The sequence below is a fragment of the Hemiscyllium ocellatum genome, chromosome 14, assembly GCF_020745735.1.
Source record: "Hemiscyllium ocellatum isolate sHemOce1 chromosome 14, sHemOce1.pat.X.cur, whole genome shotgun sequence".
NCBI classification, from domain to species: Eukaryota; Metazoa; Chordata; class Chondrichthyes; order Orectolobiformes; family Hemiscylliidae; genus Hemiscyllium; species Hemiscyllium ocellatum.
In genome coordinates this window covers 23,637,563-23,661,193 of record NC_083414.1, presented here as the reverse complement: position 1 = coordinate 23,661,193, position 23,631 = coordinate 23,637,563, and the positions used below count along the sequence as shown (strand labels likewise).

Below are 23,631 nucleotides of genomic sequence, written 5' to 3'. Positions count from 1 at the left end.
GAGGAAAGAGCATTGGGAGTAGATAACGATACGTGAGTAGGGCTAGAAATATTGGTTACATCTTGATTTTGGCTGGTAACGGATGACTGCCGTCTTAGAGCCCCCTGAAAGGAAGTGCCACTCTTGAATGTATTCACTACTTCGATCTGTAATGAAGGAGAGAATGAGAAAGTTTGTTCAAGGTGGAGATACAAGATTAATGTGCCTGGGAACCTCTAATGCATAAATAGGATTCAATTAGCAAGAAAAAAAATGTAGGTCCCAATAATTTGAAAATACTGTAGCAAAATAATGGCAAATTTAAACAAATGCAATCTGACTAATCAACAAAACCCAAAATTAGCCAACATGGAAATGTCTTGCACCTTCTGGTTTTTCACCAGAATACAGATTAAATAAATTAACTGATGTGTTTAAAATTAGCCCATGTTCTCTTGTACATTATTAAAGCAATATATATTTTTGGTTATTACATGAATTACTCAAAACAGACGAGAATAATCCACATTATCACTTCCAATGCAATAATTCAAATCTAACAACTTAAAATTATTAAATATTATTAAAAGACAAATAATGTGAATAAACTGTAATTCTCTATGTGCGCAATTTGGTTGAATAAATTTCAGTATTGTGTCACTATTTATTCATTGCAGACTATGGAAACCAACAATTTTTCAACAATAACACCTCCTTCATTTTGTTTTTCTCAATTAAATGAAGCTGAAATTTGAATACACAGGGCATAAGTAAACTTGTAACTTTATTAAAGCTAAATTTCCAATTTTGTACACTCTCATTTGCTAGCAGAGAAAGCATTGAATGTGAGCAAATTGTTGCACTGAATTTGCAAGTATATATTGCGGAGAGCATGTCTCCTTATGGTTTCACATTTTTCTTAACAATTAATTATCAAAACATCAATTTTAAAATATACAGCAATTGATTCCTTCATTAACTCAGCTGGATCAAACAGTAGCCCAACCCATAAAGGCTTGACAGTGCCTCAGTATGTTTATTCAAATTAATAAAAATAGACCTCGTTATTGTTGCAAATTCAGTTAACTAACCTCGGTTGGAAGGAATAGAGACTTTAGCATTACTAGATAGGGAGTTGAAGTAATTAATCTTCCCACTTCTGAGTAGAATGCATTATATCCTGCTCACATGAAGAGTTATATTCTCTGTGGTTTGAACTGCCCAGAGAATCCAGAATGAGTCACCAAATTAGGGAGGAGAGGAAATTGGAAACCATTTTGAAAAAGTAGTAACCCTTCCAGAAGAATATACACATTAGTTTGAAATTCTATTTTATTTTGAATACATTAAAAACAACAAGTAAATTATAACCTTCATGTTGACACACAAATATTATTGCAATCCACAAAGGATTAAAGATCTTCTTGAACACAAGTGTCCACAACATCAATGGGGGTTCTCCAGTGGAGTTTCAGTGAAGCTTATGGAACAAGATGAGGAGAAACCCCATCAAAACCCAACTACAAATACTTTTCGAATTTCAGAATAGTCAACGAATCTGTTACTTTCACTATCTAATTCTTCTTTGAAATGCAAACCTTCTACACAAAGTAATATTCTTGTGTTGGAAATTAAAAACTATGTTTCACAAATAGTTGAGCAAGCTTTTTTTCTGAACTGGATCATTGCTTCCTATTTAGTGCTACATTGGTAAACTGTAGGGGTTGCAGAAGGGACTGAGGGAATATAGATAAACTGAAAGCTTCAACATGATGTTTAAAAACACTGGAAAGCAACATAATAGGAATTACTTGTGAAGCTTTGGAATAAATATGACAATAAATGAAATGTACGAGGAGAAAGTGAGGACTGCAGATGCTGGAGATCAAAGTTGAAGAGTATGGTGCTTGAAAAGCACGGCAGGTCAGGCAGCATCCAAAGAGCAGGAGAATCAACATTTCGGGCATAAGCCCTTCATCAGGAAAGGGGAGACTACAAACAGTATGAAATTTTAAAAAATCAAATCGAGAACTAAGTAATTAAAATCAAGATTCAGGGCTAAGTAATGTGTTGTAACTGTGCCAGATCAGGGAGGGGGAGAGTTACCTGGATGCTGTGTTTCAGGAGGCAGTCACACCCCTTAAAATAACTACCTTGAATTCAGTGGTCAGGGACAGGCGGGTGTGACTACGAGGAAGGAAGGTAGAGGGATCCAAGAGGTAGTGCTGAAGGAGCATCTGCCTATGAGTTTGTCCAACAGATTTGAGTCTCTTGCTCCCTGTGTGGATGAGAGTGAAGTTTGTAGAGTGGTTGAACTAATTGACTATAGCACTGTCATACAGGGAGCCAATCAAGAGGTGGGAGAAAAGAGAATGTAATTGTAAACAGAGATTGTATGAAGAACTGATGAAGGGCTCCAGCCTGAAACATAAATTTTCCTGCTCCTCCGATGCTGCCTGACCTGCTGTTCTTTTCCAGCAAGACATTCTCAACTCTGATCTCCAGCATCTGCAGACCTCATTGTCTCCTAGGCAGGGAAATAGAAATTGCTGTCTGTGCTAGGATCGAAATTCCCAAAGGATGTGTTGCCTGCCTGGTGTCGGGTTCAGACTATCTCATCTGGGCTGCAGAGGAAGTGGGAGGGGAAGGATCTAGTTGTCATGGTCCATTATGCAGCAATGATATAGTCACAAAGAAGAAGGAAGTGCAGCTGAGGCACTATAAGCAGTTAAGGGCTAATTTAGAACCAGAAAGGTAATAATCTTAGAATTACTACCTGAGCCATGAGCAAGTTGGCACAGGGTCAACAAGATTAAAGAGATAAATGCATGGTTCAAAGATGGGTGTGGGAGAAACTGGCTCAAATTCATGAGATATTGACATTAGTATCAGGGAAGGAGGGAGCTCTTCTGATGGGATGGGCTCCACCTGAATCATGGGGGACTTCAATATGCACGTAGACTAGGAAAAGAAAATCGTGGAATGTCTATGAATTTTTAGCTTCTGGTAAGACCCACAAGGGAACAGTCAATTCCGGATTTGGCAATGAGTAATAAGGTAGTCTTGATTAGGCAGCTTGCCGAGAAGAAACCTTAAGAAAGGCAGCAGTGACCATATGGTATGACACAATTTATCCTGCACTTTGAGAAGGAGAAGATGGAATCAAATTCCATATTATAATTGAGTAAAAATGCTTAATTTGTGGAACTCAATGTCACAGAAGACTGGAGGCCAAGACATTGGGTGTATTTAAGAGAGAGATAGGTCTTGACTGGTAAGGGGGTCAAGAGGAAAAGGCAGGAGAATGTGGGTTGAGAAATACATAAGCTATGATTGAATGGCCGAGCAGGCTCAGTGGGGCAAATGGCCTAATTTTGCTCTTACATTTTATATTTTATGGTCCTATGGTTCTGAACTCCTCTGCGAGACAGAGAAGGGCTTGTCCAGCCTCTGCATAACCCTGAGCACCAAAACCTCAGAGTTCTTGTCCTCAAAGTGAACCGCCAGTTTTCTTGTTTCTGGCAGGTCATGAACCATGCAGAGTCTAGATTAGAGCAGGGCAACTCTGAACTGACAGGGCTTGCTCGGCTCCACAACGGGTTTTCAAAGATGGCCAGGGTGTCAGGGTTGCCAGTCAGTTCTACGATACCCAGCCAGTGGCAGGTGGTCAAATGGGACTAGAACGAGGCAAGTGGAGTGCCCTCGAGATGGGGTAGGTAGCTAATGGATGAGTTTGTTAACATACTGCAAGACAGCTCGCCTGGCTTCACAGTGAGACACTCTCCACGAAATGTGAGGCAACTGGCACTCAGCCAAAAAACTGCAAGGTTCAGCTCAAAGACTGAAAAAATATTTTTAGTATTTGTTTTCACAATCTAAGACACTCAAAACATCCTAATGTAGGAAGAAATCTGGGGGCAAAAGAGGAAGAGCGGAACTGCCATATCATGCAGCTGCATGCTCTTTGTGATGCCCAGCTACACCCACCCACCTTTCCCTGCACTGACAGCTGAACACCAAATGTCATCTCACTCAATCCTGCCCTCCCTCTCATGACAGCAGCAAATAGCCCAGTATCTGGCTGAAGGGGCTGAGTCCAACATTTGGCTCCTCAGCCTCTATGAGGACAGATTCTTGGTCCTTGCTGGCAACCAAGTGAGAACCATTGTTCATTGTACTGCAATTCTCATATTAACCCCAATGTCAATGTATGTTCACCTGCCAGAAGTTTGAACCCTCAGTCATGGTGCTTTCCTTCTTTTGTGTTTGGCAGGTACTAATGGGACATCCACCTGTCAAGAGAACCTCCCCACGAGGCATCTTCTCCTCCACCTCTGAGGAAGAGAGCAGATCCCTTAGAGGAGCCACCAGCAAAGGCTGCCTCCTGCACCCTCCACCAACTCACATTTTGACACCTCACTGCCTACATCCTCCCAAAGTATTTTTTGCTTTTACGTGGACATCTGAGACTTCTGGAACCCAGTGTCAATGTATCCAGACACCACTCACTTTGTGCAGACCCTCCCTGTGGCTGTGCATTAGCTAAGTTTCGAGAGAACGTTGCTCTGTGGTTATTTTCTCGAGATATTTGTATCATCATGGTCATGGGTCAGGTCATAGAGTCATAGAGATGTACAGCATGGAAACAGACCCTTCGGTCCAACCTGTACACGCCGACCAGATATCCCAACCCAACCTAGTCCCACCTGCCAGCACCCGGCCCATATCCCTCCTATTCCTATTCATAAACCCATCCAAATGCCTCTTAAATGTTGTAATTATACCAGCCTCCACCACATCCTCTGGCAGCTCATTCCGTACACGTACCACACTCTGCGTGAAAAAGTTGCCCCTTAGCTCCCTTTTATATCTTTCCCCTCTCACCCTAAACCTATGGCCTCTAGTTCTGGACTCCCCGATCCCAGAGAAAAGACTTTGTCTATTTATCCTATCCATGCCCCTCATAATTTTGTAAATGTCTATAAGGTCACCCCTCAGCCTCCAGCGCTCCAGGGAAAACAGCCCAGCCTGTTCAGCCTCTCCCTATAGCTCAAATCCTCCAACCCTGGCAACATCCTTGTAAATCTTTTCTGAACCCTTTCAAGTTTCACAACATCTTTCTGATAGGAAGGAAACCAGAATTGCATGCAATATTCCAACAGTGGCCTAACCAATGTCCTGTACGCTGCAACATGACCTCCCAACTCCTGTACTCAATACTCTGACCAATGAAGGAAAGCAGACCAAACGCCTTATTCACTATCCTATCTACCTGCAACTCCACTTTCAAGGAGCTATGAACCTGCACTCCAAGGTCTCTTTGTTCAGCAACACTCCATAGGGCCTTACCATTAAGTGTATAAGTCTTGCTAAGATTTGCTTTCCCAAAATGCAGCACCTCGCATTTATCTAAATTAAACTCCATCTGCCACTTCTCAGCCCATTGGCCCATCTGGTCCAGATCCTGTTGTAATCTGAGCTCACCCTCTTCGCTGTCCACTCCACCTCCAATTTTGGTGAAATCTGCAAACTTACTAACTGTACCTCTTATGCTCGCATTCACATCATTTATGTAAGTGGCAAAAAGTAGAGGGCCCAGCACCGATCCTTGTGATACTCCACTGGTCACAGGCCTCCAGTCTGAAAAACAACCCTCCACCACCACCCTCTGTCTTCTACCTTTGAGCTAGTTATGTATCCAAATGGCTAGTTCTCCCTGCTTTCCATGAGATCTAACCTTGCTGATCAGTCTCCCATGGGGGACCTTGTCGAATGCCTTACTGAAGTCCATATAGATCACATCTACAGCTCTGCCCTCATCAATCTTCTTTGTTACTTCATCAAAAAACTCAATCAAGTTTGTGAGACATGATTTCCCACGCACAAAGCCATGTTGACTATCCCAAATCAGTCCTTGCCTTTCCAAATACATGTACATCCTGACCCTCAGGATTTCCTCCAACAACTTGCCCACCACCGAGGTCAGGCTCACTGGTCTATAGTTCCCTGGCTTGTTCTTACCACCCTTCTTAAACAGTGGCACCACGTTTGCCAACTTCCAGTCTTCCAGCACCTCACCTGTGACTATCGTTGATATAAATATCTCAGCAAAAGGCCCAGCAATCACTTCTCTAGCTTCCCACAGAGTTCTCGGATACACCTGATCAGGTCCTGGGGATTTATCCACCTTTAACTGTTTCAAGACATCCAACACTTCCTCCTCTGTAATCTGGACTTCATCCAGTTTTGAATGCTTCCATCAGATGTGTACTCTCTGGACTGGTGGTTATGGATTCCTTCTGTTCACAAGCCAGTGAAGTAGGTAACAGTCTATTTTATGTCTGAAACAAGTCTTCGAACTGGGCAATGGTGGTCTATTCTCTGTTAACAACTCACTGAACCAGTTGGTACCAGTTTTAAATGTTAATAAATCATTCAAACAAATGAGCGTCTATTCCATATTTTGCTTTGCAATTAATTGAACAATCTGGTGGTTTATTCTCTACACCTACAAATTATTGATCCCAATGGTCATTGGTTTCAAATGTTTGCAAATGTGAGTCATTGTGCCTTTAGTTATATTTATATCGAAGTTGGTTTCCAATGAAGCAATGCTCTGTTATTTATTTCTCATGGTCAACTCACAAATCACTCTAAATGCACGTCATTTATCCCTTTGTGATTTACAAATCTTTATTACTTCTTTTGCTTAACCTTAGGTAATCCATGAGAGGGCAGCCAACTGCTTCCCACTGGATAATCACAAGTTGAAACAACCAACCTATTCTTCCTACCTGCTGGAACAGCACTGCACAGACATTTCAAACAAAATACAGAAAGGGGAACATTAATTTGTTTTGTGCAATTCTGCCTCATTTAAAAAAAAATGAAAAAACGCTGCTATTTAACATATAGTAAATAAGGTGGCTACTCAGCCCATCATGCCGCCTGTCTGATATAACTTCCTATGTGATATATTACAATACCTGTTTATTGTAATATGAGGATGAATACAAGAGCGTATTTCTTTTGTGCTCCTAATGATGATGAGCATACCTGAGTTTGGATCCTGTTCAGACCTCTGAACCAAAGAATCTGCCCACGCCTCAGTTCTCTCTCTGCATGATCAATTTCTTCAGCATCTTCATTAAGTTCCTCTTCTGGGATGTCATCCTTCTGAGTTCCATGGCCTGCTTCCTTCAAAAATTTCAATCGGTTGGTTGGAATGGAGGATATTACCTGAGAAAAGAGTGAATGAATATGCATCATTAAAATCTTTTCCTTCATTGTGCTAGGAAGAAAGTATAATGATTTGCACCATGACAAACAATCTAAAGGAATCATCATTTCCCCCCTTTTTCATTTGGGGGACACCCAGTTCCCAAGTATGAAGTGCAGGAAACAAGGGATAAGGCTTGTTAGACTGGGACCCACTCATTTTATCACCCAATTTCCTGATGGAGCAGAGCAGTCAAGCTCAAAGCAACTGAATACAAAAACTGTATGGACTAAAAAAGATTGTCTTCATTTCCTTTGACCACTTTATTACTTATCAATGTGTTACTGACATGGAATCCAGGTTGTTTAACTGGATAGGATTGTTGTAAGCAGTAGGTCTTCTGAGAAAACACTAGGCATATGACCAACCTGTGGTGGCAGCCATAACTCTAAGATCTGAAGAGGTAAGTGGCTTCCTTTTTTAAACTAGGTCCTCACAGAATAATGAGTCTTCAAGCTGCTGTGTTTTACCTACCCAAAGAAAATGTGCAACACACATGACTTTGGAGTTGGGCAAAGACTTGATGTGTCTCTCAAAATTTGGCCAATGTCATTTCCTTATAATGTCACCAGAATGGTTGCTCATTCTACTGGACAACTGAAGCGCATTTTTTTCTAAACCAAACAAACAGAGAGCACAATATCTGATTCCATCAGGCAATAGTAAATTTTTATATAATCAGGTACAGTAATTGAAAAAAAAAGCTGTTGTTTAACATATAGAGGTTTGGTGTGTAATTCTCCATTGTAGAGATTAACTGGGTCTAAACATCACAAAACAATAATCCTCTGCAACTCTTCATTTATAGGATCAAAAGTTTGCAAAATGGTACAAATTTGAAGTGTTCTTGCCTGTGACCTGCAGTTCAACTAATCATTTTCAAGTGTGATTTGGCAGTAATATGCAAACAATGTGTAATTTAAGGATTCATAACTGTATACACTTCATACACAGGGCTTTGATGGCGCATTATGAACGCTATGTCCTCGAAACATTAGCATCAAGAACCCATCTTTTACAAAAAGGTCTTTTTGAATTCCAAGAAAAAAATGAAAAAAAATTGCTGGGTTTCCAGTTTTTTGTTTCAAACAGGCAATTGTCACATTTCTACTAAAACAAACGATTCTTCGATCATTTTACAGGACTGTATCTTTTTACATGACATCACCTGCTCCAAAGTACGACAGAGCTGATTAACTTCTGCTTATCATGTACCAAAATAATTTCAAGGGACTGGCCAAATGCATAGCCCCCACTTTGCATTGATTTGGATGGCATTTAGAATTATGAAGTTGCATAAATGATGGACATGCTTTAAAATTGTCTTTTAAATTCAGAATAAATCATTACCTGTCCCCATAGCAACTCTCCCACTCCCAGCACGATGCACCACAACCACTGGTCTATTTGCAGAGGAATACAACTGAACGGTTTTCCACCAAACTGAATAATTAAAATCTGCAACAATGAAGGAAAAATAGAGAGAAAAATATTCAGAACCTTCCATTTAAAATAGCATTGTTATAATTTTTGCTTTTTGTTCTCATATTACTGTATATATGAGTTGAATCCTATATTTTGAATCATAGAATATTTCAAGCACAGAGAGGGCTCATTTGGCCCAGCGAGTTTATGTTGTCTCTCTGCAAGAATAAATTTGTTTGTACTACTTCAGTGCCCTTTCCCATAGCCTTGCAAATTTTCCCTTTTCAGGTCTTTTCCCAGGCCAGCCATGATCAAATCTCCTCCAGCACACTCTCAAGAGATACAAAGCAAATCCCAACTACTTGTTTCAAAATCATGTTACCTTTGGTTCTTTTTAACTTAAACAGTGTCCTTAAGTTCTCAAACTTTCTACCACAAGAACAGTTCCTCTCTCTTTCTCTCCGCTGTGGTTATGCCACATGACTGAGTATCATTACCAGATCTCCTCTCAACCTACACTTCTCTAAAGAAAACAACCCAGCTTCTCTGCTGTCAGCCCAGAACTGCACTGCATGTTTCATGGAATTTGGCCTGGACATAGCGGATTATGGGAAATTGGCACCTCACTTTGTGGATAGGACCTGGATGTCCTATTAGATGGGGTGGTGTAGAGGAGGTCTGTCCTCTGGATCCTGCCTGCCTGGTCCAAGGTTGCCACTTGTCTCAGTGAGGTGTCAGTGGTCCAGAGGGGTGTGCAGCAAAGCTGCAGGAAGATCAATAACAATCTCCAGTCTATTAGGATAAGTGCCACCATGTTTCCTCAGTTATCTTACACTCCAGTATATCTCTTCCATTGCACCTACCTCCCAATCTCACTACCAAATGCAACATTTTCCCTCATTTTCACCCACTTTTTCCACATGACTAACACTGCATGACCTGTAACATATCCATTTAGTATTTCTTTATTTATCTAAACTGTCTGATTGACCGCAGAAATAAAAACAAAAATTGCTGGGAAAACTCAATAGGTCTGGCAGAGGAAATAGAGTTAACAGTTTAGGTTCAGTGACCCATGTTAACTAAGATCTGTTGCACTTTTCCAGTAATTTCCATTTTTGTTTCTGATTTCCAGCATCCACAGTTCTTTGGTTTTTTTTTGTCTGTTTGACTGTTTCTTTGTCCTAGATTAACGTTTCTAAAACCTCTCTCATTCCATCAAGTGAATGATCAACTTTAAGTATAATCAGCCTTCCTCATTCCTCTTCTTTATCAAACTGGAGCCTATCGAGTATCTCCATCATCTGCTCTTTTTCTATCACTCTGCTAGACTTTCTTTGGTAAAGACAAATACAATATATTCAATCTGTCAGCATTGCCTTCTCCATCCTTGCATTGAAATTCTTTCAGATCCCAACTGTAACCCCTCTTCCCCCCCCCCCCCCGCTTTCCTCCGTCATCCTTTTATTATTTATCAGAAGACTTTTTGCATTATAGTTTATCTTAGCTGCCATCTACAAATCTTCAATTAGCTGCCAGTCTCTTCTCATACCCACACTTTTCATTTCTTTCCTTTTTTACATCCCCTCATAATATTCAACCTGCTTCTTGCTTTATCATGAACTTGGCATCTATCCTACATATCTTGGGCCAGAGGTTGATGGCTCTTCCCAACCCATTCATGGGATGAAAAGCTAAAGAATTATAATTTCCCCATTATGAAAGCTGTACCTTGGTTGGCATGTGCACACACCCACTGCAGTTTTCCTAATGGTACGGAAAGCATTGAATGGTTTACTCACCTGAGCGCCTTTCAAGGCCCTTAAATACCCAAACACCACATTCAAGAATATGGCGCTTCTCAACAAAACAATGAAGTAAAACAATATCTGTGACTAATCTTGATTTATACCACTCAAAAGCACCACTATTAATAGGACTTAAGAACGGGAAGCTGTTGATTTATCACAAAATTATTTTCACTGATAAGTGGCAAATACAATACTGCAGAACCAAATTGTGCTTTATTGGAGAAATTGTAATATTGTATTTTTTTTCATGCTACTTGGTACAATATTTTTTGATTTATTAGTTTCATATATTGGCATCTTATCACATCCAGCTGCCTCAGCATATTAGTTTGATGGAGAGAATGTGTGCGAATGCAGCAATCTCTCAATTTTGAGGTGAAATGTCAGCCAATACCCTGGCACGATGTTTTAACCCACAATCTGTTAACTCAGAAATGAGAAGACCTAGTAATTCAACATAACACATGTGATAAAGCCACTGGCATAATTGAAGAGCAAAATGATATAATTTTCACCAGGCTACAGGACAGGTCTGAGAGGTAATCTACCTTCCTCATGGAAGAAATGTTTAAGCAACAATTTTCTGAAGCTGTGGTATAAAATTGGGGAGTAGAGCATGTCTCAGTGAAACACTAGAAGCAGAATGGTCTTTGTGGCTAATCTTTATCTGTATATTTCTAAAGCATAAGCAGTAATAGAACATATGAAAGAAAAGCACTAATTTATCAGAATATTCTTTTCCACAATACCTGAATTCCAAAAGTGCCGAATACAATACTGCAGAAGATGGGATTTCTGAAAATGCCATCAAATACATTTTTCTCCCCATGTATCTTGCGAGCGTTGATTTCATTGAAGAGTTGCATCAACACAAAAGTGTTAAAGATGATAGTGTAGTGTTCAGACGGTGGAGCATGCAGTGGTGCATTTCTGCCACTGTCAATGTTAAAAATGGTCTCCCCTGAAAACAAACAATAAATAGCATAATAGTCATGATACAACTTCCTGCTTTATGTAAGTAAACGTGCATGATGCAGTGTTTTTAACGACTTCCACTAACATGTTCAGCATTCAATTTTGATTGATTGTGTTCCTGAGGAATGCCTTGGGAAATATTTAAAAGTTTGAGGCGCTACGTAAATAGAAGTTAGTGTTGATGTTGTATACTAATCAGAGGTTGATGGCTCACATATTTCATATACTTCCCACTGTCTCAAGAATTAGCAATCTTTTGCCATCCTGAAGACAAGTAAACCTTGCACAAAGTCTCCTGATGTCAAACTGTGCATTCTGAATGCACTATCAATGAATTTGTTTCTACACACTCCAGATGCTACCCAATCACATTTCTTCAGATAACTCCATAATGGATATATTTGGAATAAGTCTTCCACAATGATGCCTACTGCTAAAAGAAAACTATTTATATTGGAGAAAAAATTAGCAATCCTTTTCTTGGAATGAAAAGAAATCTCTCCATTCATTGTGATGGCTGATTTCCAAATTTAACAAGCTGGCTGGTCTTTGTTGGATTTTCAACAATAGTTGAAATAGTTAGATTTTCAATAATAGTGCACCCATCACCTTCCTCTACAAATCTCGAAATACAGCACTATATTTTCAGATAATAGATGTAAATATTTTCACTTATTTACATCATATTACTGACTATCAATGTCATTTTTATTTTCTCGGGATGAAATTAGTGATGTATAAAATAAATATAACACAAATATAGATTTATATTTTGTTTACATTGGCATAGGAAAATAAAAAGAAATGTGCATCTCCTGAGCAGATTTATGACATCAAAGTCAACTCCTTATTGTTTCACCTCAACAACAACAAATTTAGTTTACATTCTACCTTAATTCTTTAAAGCTTCCCAAGATGTTCCCAGAAATCATATCAAGCAAAATTTATCACTGATCCAGGCAAAGTGAAATTGAGGGGAATAGTCAAAGTTTGGAGCATCTTAAATGAGGGAAATTAAGTAGAGAGGTCAAAAATAGGGAGGGAACTCCAGACCATAGCATTAAGGCACCTGAAGTCATGGAACCAATGTTGCAGTAACTAAAATCTAAGAGGCTCAAGAGGCCAGAATTAGTTGACTACAGCCACCACCAATGTTGTGGGATTGGAAGATATTGCATAGTTTGGGAGAGGACAAGTCTTGGGATGATTTGCAAATAAGGATAAGAATTTTAACACTAATGAATGATGACAAGGCTAACTATACTGTGAGAACAGGCATTGAAAGGAGTGGTAAATCACACAACAACTTCTGACATTTGCAATGGGCAGTTAAGCATAGTGATCCAGTAGTTGCTGTCAGAGTTCCCTTGCTCCTTCACAGGATTGGCTCCTTGTTACTAGGTCAGACCACATTTACAGTATTATGCGCAGTTTTGGGCCCCATATCTCAGGAAGGAGGTACTGGTCCTGGAAAGGGTTCAGAGGAGTTTCGCAAGAATGGTCCCAGGAATGAAAAGCTTAACATATGAGGAATGTTCGAGGACTCTGGTTTTTACATAATTGGGAGGACATTGAGCACAACAGGATGGGAAACAAGACTTGTTGAAATTAAAGACAATGGCAGCGATATTTTGGATAATTTCAAGTTTACAGTGGTTAGAGTTTTCATACTTGCAGAAATTTCTCTTCCACTCTCAAGTTAATTGAGACCTACACTAATATACATTTGGGCATCCAGTACCAAAAGCAGGAAGCAAAAAGAGGAGGAAACATAAATTAGATTTAAAATGTTAACATACTGCAAAATAAAGAGTTGTAAATACAGAGGTGGGAATGGGAGAGAGGAAAAGGCAGAAGAACTAAAAATAAAGTGTGTTTGAAAAAATCTCGAAGCCACTTATCATCTGAGAGAATGGGAGTCAACACAGCAACATTACTTTTTTCTGCTCTAGCTAGGTTGCTCCACAGTAATGATCACTTTTCATGCTATTAAAATCTCATTTATTCCTGAATGTAAGAGCCCTAATGTTTTCAGCCAACATTATTGGGAAACTCCTGGCCAAGTCCCACAAATTCAGGTATTTCAGTGCCACACCTTTAAGACCACAAGACACAGGATCAGAAATTAGGCCATTCAATCATGGTCAATAAGTTTCTCAACCCCATTGTCCTGCTTTCTCCCTGTAACCCTTGATCTCCTTGACAATCAAGAACCTATCTATCTCCATCTTAAAAATACTCAATGACCAGGTTTCCCCAGTCTTCTGTAATAATGAGTTCTATAGATTCCCCACTTTCTGGCTGAAGAAGTTTCTCCTTATCTCTGTTCTAAAAGGTCTTCCCTTTACACTAAGGCTGTGCCCTCGCGTCCTAGTCTCTCCTACCATTAGAAACATCTTCCCAACATCCACTCTGTCCAAGCCATTCAGTATTCTGTACACTTCTATGAGATCTCTCTCATCCTTCTAAACTTCATCGAGTGCAGTCCCAGAGTCCTCAAACATGCCTCATATGTTAAGCCTTTCACTCCTGGGACCATTCTTGTGAACCTCCTCTGAACACGTTCCAGGGCCAGTATATCCTTCCTGAGATGTGGGGCCCAAAACTGTGCACAATACTGTAAGTGTGGTCTGACCTATTAACAAGAAGCCAATTTTGTGAAGGAGCAAAGGAACTCTGACAGCAACTATATCACTATGCTTAACTGCCCATTGCAAATGTCAGAGGTTGTTGTGTGATTTACCACTCCTCTCCCCTCCTGTTCCAACTGTGCAGTTAGTCTTAACATCATTCATTTTGCAAAATATAGCTTATTAAGTTCTGTAGTGCTTGACCAATTAATAAGAAAGTTCACTCTGCTCAGTGGAAGAAATATTAATCTTAGCAAACATATGTCATGGAAGTTTAGTGTGCAGTAGTAGCATCCATACTTCTGAATCAGAACTTCCAGGTTCATAATCACACTTCAGACCTTGATGGCCGAAGACAGCATATTCGTTGCATTGACAAACAGGTTGGACATCAACTTGCAATTCCTTCCAACATATGCCAATGCCAGATAGTAAGAGCAGGAGTGATTACTGACAAGCCATGTACCATGCGATAGAATTACATTAGAGCCTCCACCACACTATCCATAGCTCATATGACTGTAAAATAATCTGTTCCCTAGCAACTCAGATTCATTGAGAGGCAGTTAGTCCAGTCAGCTGAACAGCCAATGTTGATCAGATTGGTGTTGACAGCATGGGGTTTCCTCCCCATTCCAGTTAGAGCGGTTTCGGGACCTGGCTGCTTGCCCAACACATGGTGAGTATTGCAATGCTGTGTGTCAGACTTGCTTCCGGACAGGGAAATAAAGAAACATGCATATTTGTCAGTGTGCACTGTTTCATCTGTGCACAATGGGCCATAATTTGCTGTTGTATCTAACATTGTCTCCTTTTAGATAATTTTGCATGTTTATGTACTTGTATTTTACAGGTAGCAATTTGCTTAAAGTGTCAGCTGATAATATCACAGTGAAAGCAACAAGGCATCCAAGATTGTAAAATTAGTAGCACAGGGACTGAGAAGGAATTTTAAATTACATTGTGTGGATTCAATATCAAATGAGAGACAGAAAGTAAAATAAAACGAGAGTCAGATAGTACTGAGAGATAGAAAAATAAGAAGCAGAATGGACTTTGCTGTAATTTTACATTGTTAAAATATTCAATAACAGTTAAAATCTGTGATGTGAAGATGACCGTGTTAGACAAATTCAGAAGTCACATGAGACCAGGCTTCAGGAGCAGCACTCCAAATGCTTGTGCTTTAAAGTAAACCTGTTGAACTCCAACCTGGTGCTGTGTGAGTTAAAATCTGATGGAATGAGATTCCATCTTGAGTCAGACAGTGCCGGATCGGAGAGATTGCTTCGCAGGAATTATTCAGTTAAAAGAGTGCTTAGGCTAAAATGGAAAAGTCCCAACTTTCAGTGCCTAGTTTAGTTCATATCGACTGAGCAAATACAACAATTCACACTCTTCATAGCATGCTAAAGAATTTGAACAGCTGCTTTTTGATTTTAACTGCACATCTGCCCCATCTGGAAATTTTAGTGCCATTCTAAAACAATTAAACAGTAAGCACCATTAATGGCTTCTCCATTATTTTAACAGAAAATCTAATAGCTATTCATTCCAAAAGAGTTTGTACATGGTATATCGAGTTAATCTTTCCTCAATGTGACAAACATGAATCAGGTTTCTTTTCCACTGAAAATGGAATCTGCCAAATATCTTTTCTAATAAGTTAATATGTTCGGTTTCTTTCTTTAAAAGATCCAATAATTTTCCAGCATAAGTATTATCACAGTCACCTGAAATGCAAGTCGTGCTATTTTGACCGAGCAGAATGCATGAAATATTTATGATAGACACAAACATGACGAGAAACAGCTATTTTCAAATCCTGAATCTTTAAGGTATGTTGCCTCACAAATAGAGTCAGCAATTATTAACATCTCGCAAGCTTTGAACACTGCATTCCAGTTTGTGTTTTTTAAGTAATATATTTACACAAAATTGTCCATAAAAGGAAAATGATATAAATGCACGAAGAAGCGAATATTTCATGAGAACCCTGATAGACTGCATCAGGAAGATGTGCATTTGAGCAGAACTAATCAATTTTTCCAGAAAAGTGAAAATAGGATTTAAAAAAAAATTACTTGCTAGAAGCATAGATGCTGCATAACATACCAGCAAAGAGTAAAGTGAAGATGACAGTAAGCTGGTAAATCCCATGACCCAGAATATTTTTCATCATGGTTCGTGAGATGAGGGGTTTGTCCCTGCCATATGGCTTTCTCATCAGAAGTGCTTCAGTAGGTGGCTCTGTGGCGAGGGCCAAAGAGGCAAAAGTATCCATAATGAGGTTCACCCACAACATCTGTACAGCCTTCAGAGGAGAGTCCTGTAAAAAACAATGATCAAATTGCATTATAAATTCATTGCATTGCTCTCAAGACTGAAGAGGTAACATGGAAATAACTATAAAATTATGACTTATACAATATGCCTTGAAGCAACGTAACACTTCATAAAATGACACACAATCAAATACTATAACATAGTACAGTATATAATTATCTTAAAGTTCGTATGGAATTGGTGTGCACTCTGTATAGCTTTGATTTTTGGGGGCTTGAAATATGTCTGGACAGAATTTGAGTCGATCGTATTATGGAAGAATTTAGATTCATCAAGCTCATTTCATGACCTTAAAACATCCTCAAGTATTGCACAACCAATGAAGTAACTTTGAGTGCAATTATTGTTGTGAAATGGGGACACGTAACAGCTCATTTCCACACAAATGGTACTGCGAAATGAGCAAAATCACTGAAAGATCTGATTAAATGATATTCATGAGGAATAAAAGCTTGTCTGGTCACAAGGGTGTATAGCCATACCTTCTTTCAGCAGTACCATGGGATTTTAGCATCCAGCAGACAGATGATGCCTTATTTTTACTAAATAAATTGTATCACTTGTTAAGCAGAAGAAGGAGGCTTACGTGACGTTGAGATGAGATGGTTCAGATGAGGTGATAGAGAATTACAGATTAGCTAGGAAGGATTTAAAGAGAGAGTTAAGAAGAACAAGATGGGGATATGAGCAGTCTTTAGCAGGTAGAGTAAAGGCGAACCCTAAAGCTTTCTATAGGTATGTGAGGAATAAAAGGATGACTAGGGTCGGAATAGGGCCCGTCAAAGACAGAAGTTGAAGTTGTGTGTGAACCCTGTGGAGATTGGATAAGCTGCTAAATGAATATTTTTCATCTATTTACACTCAGGAAAAGGGGAATATTGTAGAATAGAAGACTAGGATGTGGGCTATTAGACGAGAAAGGATTGATGTTAGTAAGGAGGAGATGTTATCAATTCTAGGAGGTGTGAAAGTAGATAAGTCCCCTGGGCTGGATGGGATTTATCCGAGGATTCTCTGGGAAGCTAGGGAGGAGATGGCGAAGCCTTTGGCCTTGATATTTGAGTCGTCATGGTCTACAGGTTTAGTACCAGAGGACTGCAGGATTGCAAATGTTGTGCCCTTGTTCAAAAAGGGCAGTGGAGATGACCCAGGTAATTATTGACCAGTGAGCCTTACTTTGTTATAGGAAAAGTTTTGGAAAGGCTTATATGAGGTAGGATTTATAATCATCTAGCAAGCAACTAGAGATAGTCAACATGGTGGTGTCAAGGGCAGGCCATGTCTCACAAAACTCATTGAGGTTTTTGAGAAGGTGACCAAGCATTTGGATGAGGGTAGGGCAGTTGACGTGATGCATGTGGTCTTCAGTAAAGCCTTTGATAAGGTTCCACATAGTAGGCCTTTGGAGAAAATGCGGAGGCATGGGATTTAAGGTGATTTAACAGTTTGAAATAGAAACTGGCTTTCTGTAAGAAGGTAGCGAGTGGTGATTGATGGAAAAATTTCGGTTGGAGTCCAGTTACTAGTGCCTCAAGGATCTGTTTTGAGACCACTGCTGTTTGTCATTTTTATAAATGACTTGGATGCAGGCAAAGGTGGATGGGTTAGTAAGTTTGCAATTGACATTAAAGTTGGTGGAGTGATGGACAGTGTGGAAAAATGTTGCAGGTTGAGGGGGACTTGGATAACCTGCAGAATTGAGCTGCGAGGTGGCAAATGGAGTTCCATGAAGATAAATGTGAGGTGATTCACTTTGGGAAGAATAATAGGAAGGCAGAATATTAGGTCAATGGAAAGATTCTTGGTAGTGTGGATGTATAGAGGGATCTCGGTGTCCATGTACATAGATCCTGAAAGTTGCCACTCAGGTTGATGGTGCTGTTAAGTAGGCAGATGGTGTGCCACCTTTCATGGGTGGAGGGATTGAGTTGTGGAGCCGTGACGTCATGCTGCAACGTACAAAATATTAGTGCGGCCATATTTGGAAAATTGTGTACAGTTCTGGTCGCCCCATTGCAGGAAGGATGTGGAAGCACTGGAAAAGGTGCAGAGGAGATTTACCAGGATGTTGCTGGTCTGGAGGGAAGGTCTTATGAGGAAAAGCTGAAAGACTTGGGTCTGTTCTCACTGGGGAGAAGAAGGCTAAGAGGGAATTTAATAGAGATGATCAGAGGACTAGATAGGGTGGACAATGAGAATCTTTTTCCAAGGATGATGACGTCGGTTTGTACGAGGGGGGCACAGCTGCAAATTGAGGGGTGATAGAACTAAGACAGGTGTCAGAGGTAGGATCTTTACTCAGAGAGTGGTAAGAGCGTGGAATGTCCTGCCCTGCCAATTTAGTTAATCAGCCACATTAGCAGCATTTAAACAGTCCTTGGATTAGTTCATAGGTCGGCACAACATCGAAGGCTGCAGGGCCTGTTATGCGCTGTATTGTTCTATGTCCTATTTTAACATGACTTCTAAAATGTGTCAGCCTAAATTATATGGGTAAATTTCTGGAATGGGGCTTGAACCCACAGCCTTCTGATTGAAGAGGTGAGGCTGCTATCAGTGAATGAAAGCTGACAATAAGTGTCTCTAATAGCTTATGAAGCAAAAGTTCCTGTATCAACAAAAGATTCTTTGTTAATCAACTTGACTCATGTACAAATCATAATGGTTATCATTAGACTGTCATAATTAAATCAACACCTGCCATTTTGTACAGTGAAATAACTTTGGAAACAGATCATTTTAAATGTATACTGCGTTGCAAATATCTGTTGTATGATCTGTTTATGCTTTTTCATTGCTTTCTATGAGAAACACCTTTCAAAACATAATGGGATTAGGTTTCAGGAACTGGAATTTATACTTCGTACAGTCTGGATTTGTAAGAAACACACATGAGTCCTGTGGGGGCACTGGTTGCTATGAGACTATTTCTCCCCCACTAAAAAAACTCTTCATTTTATTCAACAGACTTCCAACGTCTCTTTCATATGTTTTACTTAAATTTTTAGTAAAACTAGTATGAATCTGCCTTCACTTTTTAAGATTTATTCTAATCTTGCTCACAATGTTAAATCTCTAGTAACTCATCAGCAACTGAAAGCAGGCTTTCTTGATCATTCCTCTTTATCGGTGTGAAGCCCTGTATCAGATTTTCTCAAACCTCTTAGCTCTAATAAGCAGATTTCTTTGGTATTTCCTCTCTCATCTCTTGTAAGCTCCTCATGAATATATTTTATACTTGCTCCATGGTTGATGTTCTGCCTTAAGGAAGCTTTCCAAGTCTAAACACAAGTTTAACAGTAGTCTAACCAATGATTTGCATATTCTTATTCTTTACCTTTCTACTTGGTGCACGATTTATACAACTAATGACTTTCGATACAGTTTTATACCTTTGTAACTAATTTGTCCTCCCCTTTTTAAGATTCATTGATCTAAACACCTAAGGCTTTTTTTTTTGTTTCTGGACATCTTTGAAAGCTTTACCATTTAGTAATTATCTCCTATCTTCCACTTCCTCCTAAAATATATTTATCTACATTAAGTTTCATCTGATATCTAAGGAATAAGGAAGCATCTAATTTCAGCAGAGCTTCTGAAATCATTTTATTGAATGGAGAGTCAAATTATAAGATTCCTATCTTTTTAACAAATTCAGTAAAAATCATACCAGGCATTCTGCATAGTTCTTGGTTTTGTGCAAGATCATTATACTTCAAGCAAAGTAATATCTGGCTCATAAAATATTCAACAGTATCGGGAACTATGTTGAACAGTGGCAGAGATGTGCCATCAACTTAATTCTCAGTAACAGTCTATAAATGGTGGAAAGTCAATGCCGTTCCAGGAAGGGCACTCTAAATATTCTGATTTCTAATTGGCAATCTTTACTGTTAGCTCCTGTGAATCATCTCCATGTTAAATTGATTGTCCCTCCTCAGAAACCTTCTTTAATAATGAAACATTATCGGGTATACTTCAGTCTTCATGCATTACTGTGATTGGAATGTTACTGTTTTTCACAGGATGTATAGTGTTGAAGGAAGGCATTTAGCCCAACCTTGCTGGTAGCTATGCTTGACTCAAGCCTCCTCCTGTAGCACCTACGTTTAACCATCTATTCCTTGATTCCTCAAATGCTTGCCAATTTCCCCCAAACTGTGACTATATTATTTACTTCAACTGCCTGCTGGTTCAACAATATTAGACACAATTTAATTTCAATAGCCAGCTGAAGTGGAATTTTAATTGAAACCAGACAGCATTCTGGAGAACTGCAGAGGAAAATTAATCATTTCAGAAAGTTAGTACTTCCTTATCTCTCCATTCTAGTCTGATGACTTCAATAGGGCATCAGTTGCAGTTTACATCAGAATTCAAACATTTTTGTGCGTCAATTTTGTGTGGGGGAAGAGTAAAACTTGCAGCAATATCAAAGCTAATGGTATTGTTTTGTTTTAATAAGTATATGAACAGAAGTAGTAGCTATGGAGAATATGGCCCCAGATATCTGTGAGACTCCAGTAGATAATAAGGTGATTCCAAATTGTTAATTGTAACCAAGTTCAAGTGAATGGAGAGGACAAAATGCCACTGTATAAGGAACTCAATAATTAGTCAAGGATCCTCGTGATTTTATTAAGTACGAATGGTATTTGAGGTAATAATAGGACTTAAGATTGGGTGATCAACAGGACCTAACAGCTTCAATCCTCAACCATTCAAAGAAACAAGTTACCAAAGCATCAGGTGTATTTGTCATAACTTTCCAAGGTTTGTTGACTTCAAGACCATAAGACATGGGAGTGGAAGCAAGGCTAGTCGGCCCATCGAGTCTACTCTGCCATTTAATCATGGCTGATTGGCATTCAATTCCACTTACCCACAATTGAAATGCCCATCAGCCATGATTAAATGGCGGACTGGACTCAATGGGCCAAATGGCCTTGCTTCCACTCCTATGTCTTATGGTCTTAAAAACAACAAGCCTTGGAAAGTTATGACAAATGCACCTGAAGCTTTGGTAATTTGTTTCTTTTAATGGTTGAGGATGGAAGTTTTAGGTCCTGTTGATCACCCAATCTTAAGTCCACTATTTTCTCAAATATCATTAGTACTTATTAAAATCACTAGGATCCTCGACTGATTTTGTCAAATGATGAAAAGTTGTAAATGTCTCTTTAAAACTTGTGATGGTATGGAGAGCAGGGGTATTGAATGGAGGAAGGAGACACACATTAACTAAAGGCCTGTCAGATATGGGAAAGTTACCAGAATCTATCATCAGGAACAGAGGTCCCAATCTTAGCTTGGGGGTGCAATCTTTTGGCCAGGAAACCTAGAACATTAGGTTTCTTTCAAGGGTTGGTTGAATTTAATGGTCGAACCTACTTACCATTTTATGACAACATATGCTGGTGGTGGCCTGAGCAGTTACCTACAAGGTTGGTTTCAAAGTCAGCCCGCAGGAGGAAACAAGAGGAGGGAGGGATCCGAGAGGCTTATGGAGGTTGAGAAATAGAGCTAAAGATCAAAAGTTAAGGCCAGGTTGGAGGTTGGGGGAAGATCAAGCTTTTGAGTAGTTGGAAGCGAAATTAGAAGAATTGAGGATGGCGGTTTGGAGAAATTAATCTAATATGTAAGTGGAATAGCATCACTGATCCAGCAACTGTCACACCTCCCTTTCACTGTTCAGTCCCTCAGGCCCAGAAAATCTATCCAGCCTAGGATAGGATTAAATTGCTGCTTAAATCTGAGGCAAGCAATATCATTTTAATACATAAATGACCAACCTACTGCCGATGAACGGGTTGTTTGTTAACAGTCACTGGCCCACCTTCATTAAAACTGAAAATCAGTTAGTTGGAATCAGATTCAGATTCTTAACATTTTTAAAATTCCATTTGATTTAAATCTGTTTTGGAGAAGCAGGAGAAGGGGGAAAACACTCCCTCAGCAGCGATTAAGCAATTGAATGAGTAAGGGTTGATCAGAGAAACAATTGGGAGTAAGTGAGGACTGCAGATGCTGGAGATCAGAGCTGAAAATGCGTTGTTGGAAAAGCGCAGCAGGTCAGACAGCATTCAAGGAGCAGGAGAAGAAGGGCTCATGCCCAAAACGTCGATTCTCCTGCATCTTGGATGCTGCCTGACTTGCTGTACTTTTCCAGCAACACATTTTCAGCAGAGAAACAGTTGGCCTGGATCATGAAGAATAGGGGTATCTGGTGAACACAGGTGAATGTTTCGAAGAGGTCAAAGGGCCATAACTTTGAGAAGAACTTGACAGTGACTGAAACAGTCCATCTCCATTTGCAGCAAGACCTGGACAGCATAGTAAGTGGCAAGTAACATGTGTGCCACACAAAGCCAGACAATGACTATCTCCAACAAGAGAGAATCTAACCATCTCTCCTTGACATTTAATGGTATTGCCATTACTGAATCCCCAACTATCAACATCGTTGGAGTTATTTTTAACCAGAAACTGAACTAGACCAGCCATATATATTGGGGCTACAAACCAGGTCAGACACTAGGAATTCTGCAATGAGTAGCTCACCTCCTGACACACCAAAGACTAACCACAAACTCGGCACAAATTAATGGAATACTCACCCCCTTGCCTAGATGATTACAATTTCTATAACTCTCAAGATGCTTAATACCATTCAATTCAAAAGCAGCCCAATTCATTGTCATCCCATCCACTACCTTTCATATTCTCTCCCTCAACCACCACTACATGTGGCTGCAGCATTGTGTAACATATCCAAGATGCACTGCAATGACTCAATAAGGATCATTCAATAATACGTTCCAACCTCTCAACCTTGACCATGTGGAAGGACAAGTGCATAGATGTATAGAAGAACCGCCACTTGCTAGTTCCCCTCCAGACTACACAATATCCTGACTCGGAATTATATCATCGTTCCTTCACTGTCACTGGGTGAAAACCATGGAACATGCTCCTTAACTGTAGGTATCTCAAACGCCAAGGACAGCAACACTTCTAGAAGACAGTTCATCACCGCCATCTCATGAATACTCAGGGATGGATAATCAGTACATGCCTGGCCAGTGATGTTGACATCCCATGGACAAATGAAATTAAAAGCATAAGAAAATTAGCAAAAATGAGAGACGATGAATTTAGAGACAACATATCCATTTTTATTGTCACA

At 39.6% G+C, this 23,631-nt stretch overlaps 1 protein-coding gene across 2 annotated transcripts in view; it reads right to left on the bottom strand.

The window, feature by feature from the left end:
- The window catches only part of atp2b2 (ATPase plasma membrane Ca2+ transporting 2), a 388,757-nt gene that overhangs the window by 7,122 nt on the left and 358,004 nt on the right, over nucleotides 1-23,631 (bottom strand). For both annotated transcript variants that reach the window (XM_060835139.1, XM_060835141.1), the window contains exons 18-22: nucleotides 16,215-16,428; nucleotides 11,244-11,455; nucleotides 8,609-8,716; nucleotides 7,036-7,218; nucleotides 60-146 (exon numbers count right to left, since the gene is read on the bottom strand). In XM_060835139.1, the coding sequence (XP_060691122.1) occupies nucleotides 60-146; nucleotides 7,036-7,218; nucleotides 8,609-8,716; nucleotides 11,244-11,455; nucleotides 16,215-16,428 (804 nt within the window). The remainder of the gene's footprint in view (nucleotides 1-59; nucleotides 147-7,035; nucleotides 7,219-8,608; nucleotides 8,717-11,243; nucleotides 11,456-16,214; nucleotides 16,429-23,631) is intronic.